Raw genomic sequence first — 18,623 nt, 5'->3', positions numbered from 1 at the left:
CCAGCAAAAAGCCAAGCTTATGGTCTAGGGAAGATTTGAACCCTAATGACAAGCACGGGGGCTTGAACAAGTGCTGTGGAAACTCCTGGCGGGTTGGGAGGCAATTAGAATGGGAGCAATGACTGGCATGGTAGCATTCACACACTAAGGTGGTTTGGTTAGGCCTGTGGCTAGCAGGTGAGGGCTCTCGGCCGGGCATGAGGGTTTTGACAGGTGATCGCACAGCCCTGACTGACGAATGCAGAGGGACACTTATGAAACTTTCCTTCCCAGGGAGCTATCTCTGGACAGGATCTCAGATCTGTCACCACACACCCTGGGGCTCTGGGGGCAGGGGCTCGTGGGAGCTCTGTGACCTCAGCTGGGTCAAGGTTTCTGGTGTAACCTGAGGCTGTCGCTTCTCAGCCACACCTGGCCTCTGGTGGGGGTGGCCAACAGCTGCCCTCCATCAGCTGTGGAGGAGAGAGGGCCACCTCTAGCTTTACAGCTGCACATGCCCTGACCTTGGCATTCCGGGCTGAACCTAGGCCTACTTCAGGGCTCAGTGCTCGCCTCTGATCAGCTTGGCCACCTATTGTTTATCCTGGGAAGGGCCAGGTCTTGGCACAGGGGCCTAAAGTGTTGCCAGCATTTTATTTTTAGAGACAGGAAAATGTTTGCTTTTTGGCAGCTGCTCTTTTTTTGGCACACACCGGGATGGCGTAAAAAAGTTCAAGTGAGAGATTCCAAACCCTAAATTCATGGCGTCTGACATAGGCAGTAGTACCATGAGCCTCTCCACAGAAGCCTTTGTGGAGCCTAAGATCTTTCATTAGCTGGCCTCTTGCGCACAGCGGCTCCCTCCTGCTGTGTGCTGGCAGCCACAGGCCTCTAGTTTGCAGACCTCATAGCCTGGACAGCTAATGAGTCCCTTTTCAGTGCGTCAGCTGGTCTGAAATTTTATAGTTCTTACTCCCTTCATCTCCTTCTCTACTAATTCATAACCTAGTCCAACTTGGTAGGCAGAGTGAGAAAAGCAATCAGTCTGCTAAATCTGATGTTCCTCACCTCTCCTCACGTCCGCTGTCACTGTCAGCACGACCACTGGGGTAAGGCCGTCAGCTTCCATGGCAAGAAGGGCCTTACTACACCCAGGGAGTACATTTCCCAGTTTTCTTGGACTTACTGTCTGTCCCAACATGGTTCTTCTTAAAATATAATTTGTGTGGGTCGTGTGAGTCTGGCTATTGGCAATTTATCTGAAAGCAATTCATAGACTGTAATGACATATTATGCAAAGGTAAAATGGAATGGAAAGAAAAGTCAAGAATTAAGTTGTGTTTCCTACCTTCCTTTCTCCCCAACCTTTTCAAAAATTACTTTTTAATTACAAAAATAAAACATGAATACAATCTCCTTTGCTACTCGATTACCTTTTGGATTCATTTTTCCTCTTGCTGGAGTATATCCTCTGGTAGGTTTTCTTTTGTTCTCCCTCCTTTCTCCGCCAGAGAGTGTCTGTGGATAATAAATTTTTCTGAGAGCTTGTGTGTCTGAGAATTTATTTTAATCTCTCTGGAGTGTTAGTTTGGCTTGTTATAGAGCTCTGAGTTCGAGATTATTTTTCCTGAGCATTTCTAAACTGTGGTTCCATTACTTTCTTGAAACTGCTATGTTTGATCTGAATCTCACTGCTTTGTAGGTAATCTATCTGTATCCTATTGTACTTTTTAGGACTGTCTTTTTCACCTTGATGTTCTGGAGTTTTATTATATATCTCTACGTGTGAGTTTATTTTTAGTTTATCCTCCTTGGGACTGACAGGGTTTTTCAATCTGAGCGCCCAGGTCTTTCTAGTTCCAGGATGTGGGGTAGGGAGGGAAAAACCAGAAAGGTTAAATTGATCTGTATAATAAAGTGCTGAGGAGGAGAGAAAAGGAACTCTTCGGCTGAACGTTGGAGTGAATTTTAAGGAGTTCCAGAGAGAGGAAGAAGAGGGAGATCTGGAAGGAGCCATTGCCCGTGAGGCGAGGAAAATGCCGAGAGAAGATTTGGAAGAATGTACTCCCCTCTTTGATGTTTTATGGAGAGGCTAAGACTTGGATTACTGTTAATCGTATTTTTTTTAATGGGACTGTTGTTTCCATGATTTGATGCAGAGACTGAACCACAAGACTGCCTTGGGTTAATATGATTTATAGAAAGTATTATTATTATTTTCAATTATTAAGCAAATATCTTTCTCTCTGTCTCTCTCTTCTCTCTTCCCTTCCCGCAATCTGTCCAGGCCACAGTTTTTCAGTTTTATATAGTGAGGAAATGGAGTTAGACGCTCTCAAGTTCTGCCATTTCTCTGTAACTCTCATTCTCTCTTATCTTTCATCTATCTACCTAAATATTCTTTTTTATGGCTAATAGCTTATAAGAAGCATAGACAAATAGTTTGTTCACTCATTTCTGTAATCTAATTTGTCACCAAATGAGCTGTCATGAATAGATTATAGATTTGGACAGAGAAGACAGCACAGTGACCAGGCTGATAGCAGGTCAGGACTCTTGGCTTAAGGTCTGTCCTGTGAAGCTCTGCCAACCGCCCCAGAGGCTTACTACTCTAGACTGAGGAATTCGTTCCATAGATTCTCTTGGTCCACCCACTGGCATTGGTATATGGCGTAGAGGAGAGAGATCTGGGAACAGCTCAACCCACAACAGCATCCCTGAGCAAATGAAGGCAGAAGATGCAAACAAAATTAAGTTATTCTTCTTAAACATGATCATTGAATCAGTTTTTTATTTTATCATGGGCATGTATTACCTTTTAAAAAGTACTCAAAATAGTTGTTAAACTTTTAAAAGTATGAGGAATATAGGGATAATCACTGAAGGCCCAAATTCTTCGGGGAGATTTGGATCGCATGAGGGCTAGGTCTTCCACTTCTAATATACATATTAAAGTGCGTGATATGAAGAGAAGTAAACACATGCAGCCTGTATCGTCTGAATTACTCACTCTCCTAACTCAACGGTAATTTGGGCTTGAGTAGCCACAGCCCCAACACCCCTGACAAATACTGAGCTCCTGGTGGGTAGATGCTGCTGTTCTCACTAGAATTTGAGACATGGCTGAGTAAGCGGGAATTCAGTGTATCATATTAACACCATTTGATGGATAATGTGGCCCTTTTCAGGTGACTCCATACATAGTGGTTGAACTTTGGTAGGCGGATGCCTCGTGGTCTTAGGGAGGACCAAGATGGGAATGAACTCTCACGTACTGAAAGGTTATCAAGGTCAAGCTCTGCTGACCTCCCTTATTTCTACACTTAGGACTTTGTTCCATGGATTCTCTGGGTCCACCTGTTGGAGGTGATGTGTGACATAGAGGAGAGAGATTTGAGAAAGGCTCAAACACAGAACTACTGATGTTCAACCAATAATAGCATCTCTGAGCAAACGAAGGAAGAAGATGCAAACAAAATTAAGTTCAAGGGTCCTCTGAAAATATAGGGCAGCCTGGTGAATATGGTTCACTTGGATCTTCAAGGGGGTTGGGTGTTTCCTCAAGTTACCATCAGCGTTTCTTCCTTTCTGAAATGCAAGTTTTCCTCCGCTTTGTCCGTAACCAGTGCTCTATCCTCTCCAGAGAGGGAATGTACTTTCCAAACTATAGATGTCGCTGAGTTTCCTCAAAAAAATGTGACAGTATGAAATTTTTAAAACTGCATTTTACAAAACAAAAGCAAAAGCCAAACATACGTTTATGATTTCAGGATGCTGTATTTTCAATTTTTGGTTAATCTATAATTGATTGTGGCCCCTAACTGTTTAGATTTCCTTCATTCTCCTTCATCTTCCATCCATCCTTTATGCAAAACAGTTAACGCTCTATACATTGGTATGTGAATACTCTTCTGGAATTTGGTGCCCAGTAAAAAATCCATTTTTAAAGGGAGGGATTCTGAAATGATATCTACCCCTCATTTTGAAAACTTAGGTTTTCATATAACGGCATTTGTAAAAGCCGGCCCGCCTCTAGAGAAACATGTGACGAGTATCTAGCAGATGTCATTGCTGCAAAGTACTCCCCTCAAAACCCTTAAATTTTCACTTCCTCTGGATTTACTACTTTAATGGAAGAGCCCGCCACGGTGACACATACACTCTGCTTCTCAAAATGTGGTCTGCGAGGCTATGCCAGATGGTCTCCTTCAGAATAAGTGCTTTCAATATGATAATGTTTATATTTGTGTTTCTGGCATGAATTAATAATTTTCTCATGGTATTTAATAAAGAACAGATACCCAGTACCTTTCTTCCCATTATGTCTGATGAGGGTTATTTTTTCCCTGGTGGGGAGTTGGCCGCAAGCATGGGCAGGAGAATGGAGCTGTAGCTCTTTTTCCCCAGCTGAAGTGCTGTGCAGCCTAGGAGGCTTGCAGATCCATTGCTCGCCATAAAGGTCAGGTTTGCGATGCGTCAGAAAGGGACAGTTAGTCAGGGTAGCATGAGACCAGGGCTCTGACATAAACAACCTCTTGCAAGCTTCTAGATTTAACCCCCAGGTCTAACATTCTGGAATTTGGTGACTGAATTTGTGCTCTCTGGTCACATCCACCACGTTGTTTTAGAGGCCTATGGTATTTCCGCCTAAGCCTTCATCTTTCTGCACTGGAATCCTTATTTTATAATTCTGGCCACAGTAAAGGGGAGGTAGCGGATGACTTTCTAACCCTTGACCATTTTTTTGCACTTCTCTAGACTCTTGTATTTAGAAGTGTTACTAAATTTTATCCACGCAGCCTGTTTCCTTCTTCTTTGGCTAACAGAAGCTGGTCCAGGCAGACAGCAATAGCAGGGGTGGTGTGAAGACAGACGGCATGCACTTCAAAGGATGAGTTATACCAAAAGGGAGACGGAAAATTGGTTTGGAGTGTGGCTGGGGCTGGTAATATCGGCAGATTACGCTTCTCCTCTTTGAAGGAATGTGAAGCAGGGAATGGGAAAAGCTTAGATTTTCCTGAGAGGGAAGGGAAGATTTGGCATCTTTTGGAAAGTACTAGGTGTGCGTGATTTTTTTTCTCTTTCGATACCAAACTTGATACAAGAGTAGACTTTTCTCCTTGTCACCAGCTCCTCACCATCAGTTCATTCTTTAACCTATTGGATTTTGGTTTCCACGCCAACCTGTCACTGAAACTGCATCCTTAAAGATCACCAAGGACCATCAAATTGGTAAAGGCTGTGAGATTCAGCCTCACGCTGCTCATCCTTCTGTCCAATTCCACATAAAAGTCTCTCTAACCTTGGCTTCTCTAACAATGTTGTGCTTATCTGCAACTTCTATGATTGTTTCTTTTCAGTCTCCCATCTTGCCTCCTCCTCTTTCTCCATTAAAGTTGGCATCTCCCAAGGTTCTGTCTTTGGTGTTGATGCCACCATGATGTTATCGCCCTCTCTGCTGGCTCTAAACATTGTCTTTGTGTCTACAAGTCTGATCAAGAAATTTCCTCTGAGCTCTGGAATGAATTTTTCAGTCTTTTCTACACAAGAATGTCCTATTCAGACAGGAAACTATTGTGAGGCACCTGGCAAGAATGCAAAGGGCCTGCACCAGGATGTTAAGAGTGGAAAGACAGAACAGATTCATAAAATATTTAGCAGATAAAATAAACAGGACTCTGATGGATTAACTGTCCAAAGATAGGGAGGAAGAGAAAAGGAGGAAGAGAGACAGAAGGAGGCAAAATTGACCCCAAGGTTTATAGCTTGGGTCACCTGGAGGATGGGTGTGCCCTTATGGGGCTAAAGAATACATGGTTAAGGGGCATATGTGAGGGAGAAGATGATGGCTTTGGTTTAGGATCTTTTTTGTCTTTCAAGTCTTCCTTTTGTAGCACTGCTAGAATTCTCTTCGTGAAACACAGGTCACATCATGCCATTCTCCTCCTCAAAATTTTTTCTTAGCTCTTATTAAGTATGGAGTAGTTTAGATGTTCAGTCTCCTTAACAAGGGACTCGAAGCCCTACACAAGCTGGCTTTGTTTGGTTTCATTACCTTCTAGCACAACAGAACCCATGAGGCAGTTTTTCACCTTGCTTTTTCTCAAGCTGTTCTCTCAATCTGGAATGCCCTCCCCACTTTTTCTGCCTATGAAAATCCTACTTCTCCTTTAGATTGTAGTTTGCGTACTACATCTCCCGTAAAGCCTCCTCTCCCCCTGGTTGGAATTGGTAGCTCTTTATTCAATATTTCCGCACTAATTTATGTGTATTTGTGTAGTATTATAATGCATTTGCTCAAACGTATATTTCTTCAGTTGGATGGTAAACCCCTTAAAGCTAGGAAATGTATCTTATTTATCTCTATTTCTTATAAGTTGCTAGCACATGACTTTCCACATATTTGTTGCTCATTAAATAATAAATGAAAAGCAGAGAGAAACTGGTCAAGGTTGGAGTGGAAGGAGAGTCTGTGGCGGCAAAAGTGATTGACAGGATAGGCTTCCACTTGCTTTAGAATATGGCCATCTGGGATGGAAACTTTGGGTTGTAAAGCACAGGTGCAGAGAATAATAGTGAGAGAGGCGATGGATTATGGGTAACGTGAGGGCTCATATTTAAAGACAGGATCCTGTGACACAAAATCATGCATGTTCACAATTTAGCCTTACTCAGAGGCAGACAAGCCAAATTGTAAAGTCCTTCACCAGCGGGAAATTTTTATTCTGCCCACTTAAAAAGATACACGGCCCTTTTGTGTAACCACGACTCCTGCATATTTAGCTCTTGCTGCTTCTGTGTCTATTGTCTGATGCCATAAAGAGATGGGACCTTGACTGATAGTGTGGTGGTGACCCATTGCAATGCCCATTTATTTAATTGTGGAAATGATGGGCAAGGAGATATTCTGATTAATGAGATTTCTTTGACCCTTAATTATTCTTTTCATATGTTACTCTTTCATCAATCTGTATTTATTTTCAGCAGTACAAAGGAAGCATGAAAAATATTACCTTTTAGTATTGTGAATCCCAGAATAATAAAATTCATGGTTTTCCTTCTGGATGCTCTCACACAAATACATATCTATTATGTTTCTATTTACGTTATATATGTACTCTATGCATTCTTTATAAATATGTTGTATGTATCTATGTAACTACCCATAGTCCATGCTTAGCCCAGTCTTCCATTAGTAAAAGGACTGCTAGTTGTGGGTTAGAGATGGAAATAAATAGAGATAACCAATATCCTGAATATTTCAATGTTCAATCAGCTGTTTTCCATGAGGACAGATACCTCCCTGTCCAGCCCTAGGTTCCTGAGGGAGATATATGTACAAAGAAAATTCCGGGCAAATGTAACCTTCTTATTCCTACCTGAGGTCTGGCTGCTGACCCCTTGTTGGACTCCCATTCATGGTAAATTGGGACCTATGAGAGCCACTAGGATGCCTTTTGCATGGGAGTGAGGCTGGCCTCAGAAATCTGGGGGATGGCTCCTCTCCCCTGGCCTCATTTGGGCTCTCATGTGGCTTTCCCAGGTCAAGGAGACTCTCTGAGGTTGGAGGCAGCCCATGTCCCTGACAAGAGACTTCCTTTTAATGGAGTCCTAGAAGAGCTCAATTCCATTAGAGAAATCAAAAAGCAAACCCCAAAGAAAGGAAGACTCTAAAGAGACTCCGCTAGATAAATGAGAGAGCCTTTACCTACTTCTCCTGTGCCACCTCTTCCATTCCTTGGCATCATGACCCAGCACCCTCCAACTCCCACTGGGGGAAAGGAGAAGAGCTTCGAGCTAATCCAAAGGTTGGATGAGTAGCCAACATTGGTTTAGAGGCTTAAGTGATGGCAACATTCGTGCCAAATATGATAATTTTATTGGATACCTATTGTTCCCCATCTCATAAACTCACCTTCTTACTCAAGCCTTTGCTGTAGCAACTAGCTATGATCAGGTGTAATTGACAGAGCCTCACCTCAGCTTCACCAAGCGTCTCTTACTTTCTGCACCATTGGCTTCTTTGCCTTGGCTGACGGTGGGGACCTACTCAGCCACTCTAAATTACCGGCAAACCTGTAAGTGCAAGGGAGTTAACACTCTCTGGGGCTACTCCAGCCCCTTCTGTCTCCCATCCCTTTGACTGTCCATTCTGAGATACACATACACAGCTCCTCATGATGGTTCCCAGAGGGCTTGCATTCCAGGTGTTCACAGCAATGACTAGCTTGCCAGTGCACCTTGGGATTGGCTTTCCCCTCTTTCTAGTTCCCCACTTTTGTTTCTGGAATTGCTTTCCTGAATAAATCTCAGGGGTCTGCTTTTTAGGGATACCCAGAAAATAGATAGATGGAGGGGGATTGGGAGGCTACAAATACTGATCAAACCCATTGCATGGAGAATGTTCGAACAGACATTCTATTTGAAGTGGGACATAAGGGGACAGGCAGCTTGGTGGTCCTTTATAATACGCACTGAAAAGTCTGTGGACCACTAATTAGGAATTCAGTTAAAAGAAAAATAAGAGAACACCGAAGTCAAGTGATGGCATCTTGTATCTAGAAATCTTTAAGATCTGAAAGACACTCGCTGTTCTGGGATGGTTTGGGTGGAGCCCTACATTCAGGCTGGGGGATGGTTAAACTTTCCCTAGTCCCAGCCCAGTGTATACTCTCTTGACTTTACTTGTCTAATGATAGAGACAGATCAGTTATTCCCCTGTGTCTCTGTGAACACGTGGAGCCTTTCCATCCAACGGAAGTGCCTGGGAGTTTTCATGATGTGCTCAGAGTTCTCGGGCTAAGAGTCTTCTTAAACAAGTGGCAGAATAAAAATATTTAGTATATTCTTTCATTATACTAAAACTAAAATGTCTTTCATTACCTGTTAAAATAAACCATTTGCTCTTCTACAGAAAACATTTGAAGCATGATCAACAGAGAGCTCAGGGGTCACAATTGCACTAGTTACCTGGAGGAGGTTGAAAGGTGTTGGGTGGTGGGAAAAGGAGGGGGTGGAGTTAGAGAGAGGCAATGGGTGGGGCAAAACCTTTGCATCCCCATCTGGCTACCCCCTAACTAATCTAACCAGATCAAGTTCCCTTGGTTTGATAAAATATGTTTAGGCTACCCTCAAGATAACTGCAGGCAATCCAAGCATGATGATTTAGTGTTTAATCAGAAGAGAAAATTTTAGACCTCCCAAACTCTGAAGTTAGCAGAAAAACATTTTTAGCCATTTTTTCCCCCTTAAATCTGTTGTGGCTTGAAAGCTTGAGGTGCCATTTTTGCTATAACTGCCTTGCAAGGATTCTGCTTGGCAACCAGTTTTGCTTTAAAAGGTTGACATTTGGCTGGCCCAGTGGCGCAGCGGTTAAGTTCACACGTTGCGCTTCGGTGGCCCAGGGTTCGCCGGTTCGGATCCTGGGTGCGGACATGGCACTGCTTGGCAAGCCATGCTGTGGTAGGTGTCCCACATATAAAGTAGAGGAAGATGGGCATGGTTATGAGCTCAGGGCCAGTCTTCCTCTGCAAAAAGAGGAGGATTGGCAGCAGATGTTAGCTCAGGGCTAATCTTCCTCAAAATAAATAAATAAATAAAAATAAAAGGTTGACATTTGCTTGTTTAGAAAGACTCATAGAATCATAGCATGTTATATCTTATTCATTAGGGTAGGAAGGGGTCTTAGAGATCATTGGGTTCAACCTCTCTTTTTATAAGGTGCTTCTGAGCCTGGCTTCAAACTCAGGTGATCTGACACCACCGTAATGTCCCTCATGGTTGAAAAACATTATCTGTAATCCAGATATTCTCACTCAATAGGGGAGGAAGCCACCTGTAGGGACTGGCATTGGGGAAAATAATTTTCAAGTGTGAATTAAGGTAGATTCTCTGCTCTAGGTCTAAAATTCTGTTGAAAACTAAGAACTAACTAATACTTAACTCTATCAAAAAGGAATTCCAAGGGGAAATAGCAATTGATTTTTCTTTTCCCCTTGCAGCTCCTACCAATGTGAGCAGGATTTACACTTTCCTGTTTCACAGATCCACTTATCAGGAAAGAATTGTGAATGGGGATCTCCTGCTTCATAAAGAAGAAATCTTGACTGAGAAGTAAGACCGTTCAGACCCTGGACAGAGGAAGAACGGGCCCCTCCATCCCCAGAGTCATTTAATGTCCTCTCATTTCATTTGCCCCTGGGCCTTGCTTTGTGGGCATTTGCTTGCTTAGTTTATTGTAGTTATTTGCAAAATAAACTTTAATTTGTGTGGAACTCTTCTGTTTTGAGAGAGTGGTGTAGTAAGAATGTTGGCTGGCTCTCTTGAATGTTTGTGGTTGATGGCTCCCTAGAATGGAGTCTGAATCACCAAGGCTATCCTTGCATCCTTGATTTTGCTCACAGGTTCTAGGGTGCATTGGGAAGGATTCTGGTTTTACATTCTCTGTCTTCTGGAACCATTGCAGATAAAATCATTCAGCTGCTATCCCCTTCCGTCCCTCCCTACCATTTTAGGTGCACTGAGCTCTTCTTGGCTCTCCTTCTTCCCCAAGGGCCGAAAGCGCTGAGATGACTCGATTTCTGTGTTTTGGCAGCTGATGAGGTGTGCCTTCCCCTTCAAATTGTTCACAAGCGCTTCATGACCTTTGGCAGGCAAGAGTTCTAATATGATGCTTCTGACTGTGGGTAAGGATAGGCATGTGCTCGTCAAGCCTTGCTGTCTCCTTGTTCCCCTGTGACCAGTGCTGAAGCTCTGTTAAATGGTCAGGGACAGTTTTTGGTGGTCACTAAATGGGGTCAGTCAGCTGTAGACACATTACAGAAAACATGGCCTGAGTCTTAACGTAAAATGTCTTTACTTAACACAACAATAGGAAAAGTATGTATGATCTTGGACTAAATTCAAACAGGGCCATGGTACTGGCTTGGAGATGCCCAGGTGTACATGTAGCGCTCTCCAGGGAAGCGAAGATGGACGAGGATGTGGTCTGTCCCGTCATGGATGGCTCTGATGCCAGGCATTCCTCAGTCACTGGAAGCCCATTAACAGGGGAAACGATGATCACACTGGTGAATATTTTCTTCATGTTTCTAGCTTTTCTCAACCACAGGGAAAATGTGAGGTACATGTGGAATTGAAGGGGAATAAAGTATGTATACAAAATGAGAAGATACTGTTGCTTGTAGTGCTAACAAAAAGCAAAGAAGTTTGACTTATTTTAGTATTTTCAGTAAATATCAGCCACCCCCAAACTAAACTGGAATATGAATCAAGTGAGAGAACTTGATTCATTCACCTAAAAAATAGCTATTGGATGAAAAAAGGAGGAAAATTGTGTCTGATTAGTGACTTGTCATTTTTGAAGTGGCTTCTCCTACATTATCTCATTTTGTAAAAAGTAAATTTGATCTTTTTGAATGTTAGAGTCAAGTGGTTCATAGTTTCTTGTAATAAGCAAGGGATATTATAAGCATGCAAGTTGTGAACCAGGCAAAAAATTCTCTTTTGTTGCTTTATATATTTTACCCATCATCACAGATCCATGGGGAATGTTTATAACTTTAAAATAGATTTAAAAAAATTTTTGTTTGAACTTTCAGTGTGCTTTTCATCTCTTTTTTTTTTGGCCTCAGTCTGTTTCTCTGGTATCTTCCTTTGAGTGGTGAGGTATTGCTTGCATTTGGATAGATTATTATCTAGTTTGCAAAATATACCACTTCCCCCCTCATTAAAATCTCATAGGACCCAGCCCCGTGGCCCAGTGGTTAAGTTCACACCTTCTGCTTCGGCAGCCCGGGGTTTGCCATTTCAGATCCTGGGTGTGGACCTACACACCACTCATCAAGCCATGCTGTGGCGGTATTCCACGCAGAGGAGCTAGAATGACCTACAACTAGGATATACAACTATGTACTGCGGCTTTAGGGGGAAAAAAAAGAGGAAGATTGGCAAGAGATGTTTAGCTCAGGGCAACTCTTCCTCAAAAAAAAAAAAAAACCTCACACTTGCCAAATTTCATTAAGATAAATGAAATTATTCATCTGCTTTTTTCCCCTCTTTGGTATAGGGTTAATAAAATGGTCTTAAGGAGGAGAAGGTAAGGCTGCTGAACATTTTTAAATGTCACTATGTAATTTCAGGAAGGAGCCAGCCTGCAACTGTACTGAATGATGGATACGCTCTCAACCTTGATGTCTATGAATGACTTACGTAATAACAGTTTGCATTATAACCATGGCTCTTCAAACCTCGAATGTGCAAGAGTTCTAACTAGTAGTGGACATTTCCTAAACTTATTTAAAATACACTGAAAAGTAAAAATCAGAACAAAGCAAGACAAACAAAACTTTGAAACTAACAAGTAGTCAAGGATGGCAACCAAGAAAGAAAAAGAAACAAGAGTATAGCCAACCTTTTTTTTTTTAATTAGAGTATATTATACTTCCAAACTGGATACACTAGAAATTGGCAATGCAACATAAGATGCAAAGGAATATACCAGTTACTGTCAAAATGACCCTGTACAGCCTTGTAATGCAAAAAGCTTTATACAATACAAATTTTCAGTAATGTACACAAACCTTGACAGTATGATCATCTGAACATAACATGAGGAGTTAAAAAAACGATAGAAGAAAGTGCTGAGAACTCTAACTGCATTACTATATGGAAAAATAAGCTAGCTTTCATTGAAGAATGCATAGTGAAAACAGAATTGAAGTTAGTTGGCAGGTGAATTTCTCAAAGACGTTAGTGTTTTCCACGGAAAGGATATCTATGGAACACATCCTTCCCTGGGTGTCAAACTGCAGACCAAATGCAGGGGTACATATTATCTCGGTGGAGTCTGAAAAATGCTGTAGATTTTTTCTTTATTAATAACAATAATAATAATATAAAAAGTCAAACAAACTCCAAACACACCTTTTCTCACTCAGAAAACTTTTATAATTTACCAGAAAGATTGATGATTCTTTCCAAAGTGCTAAAAAAGTTGCCCAATTACATTAAGCATAACTAAGTCATTCAAATACAAGTTCAGTGGCAAGCAGTGAAATGCACGGCATTTGAGCAGTAAACATCTCCTTCTGACACCCCTCTAGATCTCGAAAGTTTCAACCTAGGACCTCATATTGCACAAGTGGCATGCTGTAAAATCTGTAGTCCTAATTGTCAGGGGCATCCTTTCAGGTTTTTAACCTGCTGGTGCTTATGTGTGATTGCCCTTTTCTGCCAGCCTCTGTGGGATCACTGTGGCCCTCTTTCTTGTCATCACTGAACTTGTAATTTTGAAAGCACACTATTAGCCAAGTGGCACATTCTCCATTATATGGGGGATAAAGACATGACTTTAAAAAAAAACCAACCCACCCATAAGCCCAGTATTCTTGGAGTGTATTGTCCATAACTGTCTATAGTGTCTTTTACTGAGACATTGACGTGGCGAGGTTGAATGACTTTTCAAACATGGCCAAGAACAAATGTCTCTGCTGGAGAATGACCGAGGGCGCAGGAGCTTCCCGCCCTAGCTGGCTGGCTCAGCGTCCCTGCTCCCGGGGACATCCCCTTAGTGTAAACAGGTTTGCCAGGGCTGGCTGACTGGCGAGGGGAAGTACAGCACGCCTGCTAGGTCTGGGGGAAGGAAGGTGGGTGCGCAGGCGGGGCGGGGGGACCATGGTGTGGACAGACGGTACAGGCTTCTGGCTTCCTGTAGAACTGTACCAACTTTGAGGGAGCTTTCAGTGAAGCAAACTGACTAGAGGAAGAAAATTAGCGATGCTTTTATTTCCCCTGGTGAAACAGATGAAAAAAGAAATCCCAACTCTAGGGTAACACGTGATGGAAAACGGCAACGCAGTCAGAAAGCATCGTTCCTCCTGTACACGAGTTCTTCAATAGATAAATAATATATAAACTTTTATATTCCAAACTTCCCATTATTATACAAAGCACATTTCTTCCTGCTCTTTCAGTCTGTTTCATACTGGAAATTCTGTCGTCTTAAAAATACAAGCAATGAACATATTCCGCCAAAGATTGTTTTCCTTTTCTTGTTTTTAAATCACCCATCACTTTTTAAAGATGAGCAGAGGGCTTTGCAACCAATCTACATCTGCTTCTTGCTGCAATAAAGTGCTGCACGTAAGTTGCCATTTTAATGACCACAAAATAAGAGCTTTAAATAAGTATAAAGTTAGCCTCCTAGCAGGTTATATCTACCAGGCGTTAACAAAATGGAATACAGAATTATTAATAACATGGAGAATACCGCTATAGCCAGATGACCTGCAGACACAATGGAAACTTTTCAGGGGCATAAACTGAACCGTAGGACTAAACAGCACCTTTTTGTTGGGTCGTTATATGTCAAAGAGGTTGTGACGAAATTTTCAAACACACAGTCTACTCATTCCATATAAAAGGTACATTTTCTTCCTTTTCTTCTTTTTTTTTTTTTTGCAGATGAGAAAAAAAAAAAACTAGTGCAAGACCAAAGCACTGTGCAAAACTGCCGTTTCTTTTTTTTTTAGTCTGAGCATTTATACCCAGAATTTATCCAAACCCCTTGTAATCTCCTTGGCTGGATTTATCAACCATAAAATTTTTCACTCATACAATTTTTTTCCTGCAAACAAATGGTAACCACTGAATTAATACATCATATATATATATATAATCTGCCCTTAAAAAAATGATGCACTGTGTGTGTGTACCATACACACTGTATACGTATGGACACACACAAAAACACACTTCAGTTTTGTGATGTTAGTTGCAGTGCTGCCAGATATTTCTTCCAGGTGGGTCTCTTGATTCCTCGTATCCTCAACCAGAAAAGCTCGAGCACAAGGTCTCCAGCACTCTGTCGGAAATCTCAAGCAGCACTGTGGATGTCTACCATTCCTTCATCGACCGAGCACCAGGCCCTACCACTCTGTAGCCACAAAATAGAGAGGGAAAGGTGATGAAGGAGCTCAGGGAGAGACTGTAGCGGATGAACAACCCAGGAGGGAAAAGAATGGTCATCGCTGTTAAAGAAGCCAGTACAAAGAATGTGCAAGAGAAACATCATGGCACACGACACACGGCTTTCTCTTTCAGAATCCACAAACGCCCACACACCCCACTCACCCAACAGAAAACAAAAATGCACCAGTATATAAGCTTACAAGTGCTGATTGCTATTAAGGACACTCTCTTGAGGGTTTAACAAGACAGAATTCCTTTCAGATAGAAGCACGGAGAAGGGCTGAGAGTGGGAGTGGGTGGCTGGGGCGCATGCCTCGAAGGTAGAGTAGGCAGTAGGTCACCTCTCTGAAGATTGGATAAAGCAGCTTTCAGGTCAATGCAATAGGTATACACACAGAGCCAATTCTCTATTCCTTACTAAAGATATACAGTACACGTGGTTCAGACCCATGGGGGCCTGTAGGTTTTGCAGCAACATACACCTGCTGGGGTTGTGTTTAAGTTTTGTGGGTTTTTTGTTTTTGTCTCTTTGTTTTTGGTACAGAACATGGCTGCCGTCAGACAGTCTCTGCTCTTTCTCTTAGTCCCAGGTAGGCGAGGAAGGAGTGTTTGGGGGACGGGATGCTGGGAGGCGCAGTCTGAGGTCGGGGAGGGTGGAATGTGAGATCCAAGTGGTTCTTGGGGTATAACATTGTCAAGGGAATGAGATGGGCAAAATCCGAGTTCCGGTACTTGTCAAAGCGCAAAGGGGAGCCGTTGAAGGCCAAAGCCTTGAGTGCCAGGTTGGGCTCTGAGCCACTGCCGTGGGCGGCAGACAGGGCCACGGTCTGCAGAGCCTGGGAGGCAGACATGACCGACAGGGGAGACAAGAGATTCCGGGAGCTCCCGACGACAAGGAGCGGGGCCCCGGGGCCGGCTGTTTCCTTGGGGGCTGGACACAGGCCCTTCTTGTCCTCCTCGGGGCAGTCCCCACTCTGGTGCTTCTTGATGTGGCGGCTGAAGACAAAAGGGTGGGTGGTCTTGAACAGGCACTCTTCGCAGCTGAAGGTCTGGCGTGGCGCGTGCTTCAGCTTCTTGTGCAGGTTGAGATTGTCCTTGCGCTTGCAGCTGTAGCTGCACTGGTCACAGTGGAAGGGCCGCTCCCCGGTGTGCACGCGCACGTGCTCGATGAGCTTGTTGGCCGTCTTGGACAGGTAGCCGCACTGGTCGCACTTGTAGTGGTTGCCGAGGCGATGCTCCCGGGTGTGCGTCTCCAGCTCCAGCTGGTTGGCCTTCACTGTCTGGCAGATCCGGCACTTGTACTCCATCTTGTAGTGGGTCTTGAGGTGGCACTCCATGGCAGCGGGGCGGTTGGTGGAATAAATGCAGAATGGGCACCTGCCGGGGGAAGCAATGAAAGGGAGGTTCAGCCAGACAGGTTCTGCTGTGGCCCTTCTTGTACCCGCCTCACCTGCCTTCTTCCCTCACGCCACCCTCCAAACTCTGAGGCCTGGCTTGCCCCTGCCCAGCCCAGCCCTGCTGCCTCTCAGGGGTTGAGATGGCCCTCTTTGGCTCTCTCTGCTTATAGAGCCGTCCCCACAAAGGAGGAGCTCTGACGAGGTCTACTCAGCCTACTCTGGGTCTCCTGGCTGGAACAGTGAACACCAGCTCTTAGGAAGGGGAGCAGAGAAAGTGTGAGGAATAAATAAGCTGTCGCTCCCCTCCAGCCTCCCCGCCCATCCCCTTGAAACCCTCCCCACTCCCAATCGGACATAGCAGAGGGGTAACCTCATGACCTCCCCTCTAGATGGGAGCAACACAAAGAATCGACTTTTCATGCACCACACCAAGCACACGCAGAAAGGCTAAGAGTTTTAAAGAACAGCTTATAGGGGAGAGCTACCTCCAGCAAACAGAAAGTCATAGGGGTCAGAATCGTGCTTATTAAAGGGTTGTTAGGATGAGAAGGCCTGTGTGTGTCTCTGTGTGTGTATATACATAGAGATGTACTCGTTAAACCTGTGTCCTACAGCACTGGCTCTCCATCAGGGAAGGAAGATGAGGACCAGCACGGGGGCATGGGAGGAGGAGGCCCACCCACCAGCTCATCTGCAAATGAGGGATAAGGAGGGAGGGAGACAACTGCTATCTGGAGCTTAAAGACATTAGTAATACATTATTACATCATGGAAATAATAATAATCCAACTGGATCATAAATTCTCAGCGGGCAGGACCGTATCTGACATTTCTTCTGCATTCTCTACAGTGCTTGGGAGAGGACTCAGCACATGGCAGGCACTGCTTCATTACTGGATTGGTCTCTACATGTGATTGAGGCAGATTCTGGTCCCAGCTCCGTCACCTGATCGAGCTCTAGCTGGAAATGCCCTGGAACAAAGCCTGGGCCTCTCTGTGCCTTGGTTTCTCCGTCCTACGCAGGGAGGCTAGGCTCCCCTCCCCCAAGCCTCCTGGCTGTCCAGAGGGGCCAGAAGGAGCAGTAAGGGCATGTTTACAAATTCTGCTGAGCTTCTCTTTTGGAAGCTGCCAGGCTCGAGTCGGTGGCTGATAGGATAGCTGTAGCGTGTTTGCTCTCTTTACAAAAAGGATGCGGATGCAAAAGTGGCTGCCTCAGCTCTGGCTGGGCCCCTGCAGCGCAGCGGGGCCCAGGAGTGAGGTGTCCTCTGAGGGTTTGGAGAGGTGTTCAGCAGAGCCCAACACGACCGAGTGCACCGTGCACTGCTCCTCAGCGCCAAGCTCGCCGTTAGCCTTGGAACCTCAGCTCACAGAAGAGTGCACACGAGAGAAATATGAAGCCCATTCCCAGGTCAGGTGCACACACAACCCCTACGCCAAGCTGGGCCTTACCTAGAGGAGTCTGAAACTCACCACTGTCCTGAGCTACGGCAAAAGAAAAATAATAGTATAATCTTATTTGATCTGCATTATGAACAGGATATAGAGTACAAGCAGTTCCATCACAGAAAAGCAATTGAGACATCGGCAGTCTGTTTCATTTTAAGGACATTTCTGTGACCCACGGCTCAAGCTTTCTTTCGCTGCTCAGGCAAAGTGCTATGGGTTTTCCGTGCTCCCATTATTTATCGTCAAGACACCCTCTCAGGCAAATTAATTCTCTGATACGGCAAAGGGAAAACAAAACAAAACAAAACAAAGACTCACTGTATAGCCAGAAGGCATTATCAATTTTTTCAAAGTATTCTTCTACTTGGTCATCCTAGAACATAAACTATTACACAGGGGACCGTTAGCACCGCACGGGAAGTGTCTGTACCGACAAAAGCATCAGTGTTCACTGGGCGTTCTCCCCAACGGCTCGGAGGCTCGGGACTCCTTAGGTCCCTGAGGAAAGACTAACTGGCAAAGCCACAAGTGGCCACGCCGAAGACTTCATGGGTGTGACTGGGCTACTGGGAAGGTGATGAGCGCTAGTCCAACCACAGAAATACATGGTTTTCTTTTTTTTGTTTGTTTTAAATAAGAGTACATAAATATTTAGAAAGGGACAGTGGGAACAAACCAAATCACGTTCCCAAATAAGCTCTTACTGGGTATTTCCCATTTACTGGTGGTCTTGAATTAGCATCTCCCCTCCCCGATCCCTGTAAGCCCCTCCTCCCCCTCCCACCTAAGCGCCCCAAGAGTAAAACAAAATGGAATTCCACAGTAGGTCCT

The 18,623-nt window shown here is 44.0% G+C and overlaps 2 protein-coding genes across 16 annotated transcripts in view; one reads left to right on the top strand and one right to left on the bottom strand.

Moving 5' to 3' along the window:
- C2H4orf51 (chromosome 2 C4orf51 homolog) overlaps positions 1-10,253 on the top strand; it is a 42,456-nt gene extending 32,203 nt beyond the window's left edge. For both annotated transcript variants that reach the window (XM_023636485.2, XM_023636486.2), the window contains exon 7: positions 9,981-10,253. The gene's annotated coding sequence lies outside the window, so the exon portion shown is untranslated. The remainder of the gene's footprint in view (positions 1-9,980) is intronic.
- A 4,163-nt stretch (positions 10,254-14,416) lies between these two features.
- ZNF827 (zinc finger protein 827) overlaps positions 14,417-18,623 on the bottom strand; it is a 163,869-nt gene continuing 159,662 nt past the window's right edge. For 6 of the 14 annotated variants that reach the window (XM_023636477.2, XM_023636479.2, XM_023636478.2 and 3 more), the window contains exons 14-15: positions 17,796-17,828; positions 14,417-16,326 (exon numbers count right to left, since the gene is read on the bottom strand). In XM_023636477.2, the coding sequence (XP_023492245.1) occupies positions 17,813-17,828 (16 nt within the window). In that variant the 3' untranslated portion in view covers positions 14,417-16,326; positions 17,796-17,812. Of the gene's footprint in view, positions 16,327-17,795; positions 17,829-18,110; positions 18,178-18,623 lie in introns of all 14 variants that reach the window. The other 8 variants (XM_023636480.2, XM_023636475.2, XM_070257902.1 and 5 more) reach the window with 3 other exon arrangements.

This window comes from Equus caballus, chromosome 2 (assembly GCF_041296265.1).
Source record: "Equus caballus isolate H_3958 breed thoroughbred chromosome 2, TB-T2T, whole genome shotgun sequence".
In the NCBI taxonomy this organism is placed as follows: domain Eukaryota; kingdom Metazoa; phylum Chordata; class Mammalia; order Perissodactyla; family Equidae; genus Equus; species Equus caballus.
This window is presented reverse-complemented; position numbering and strand designations above follow the sequence as displayed.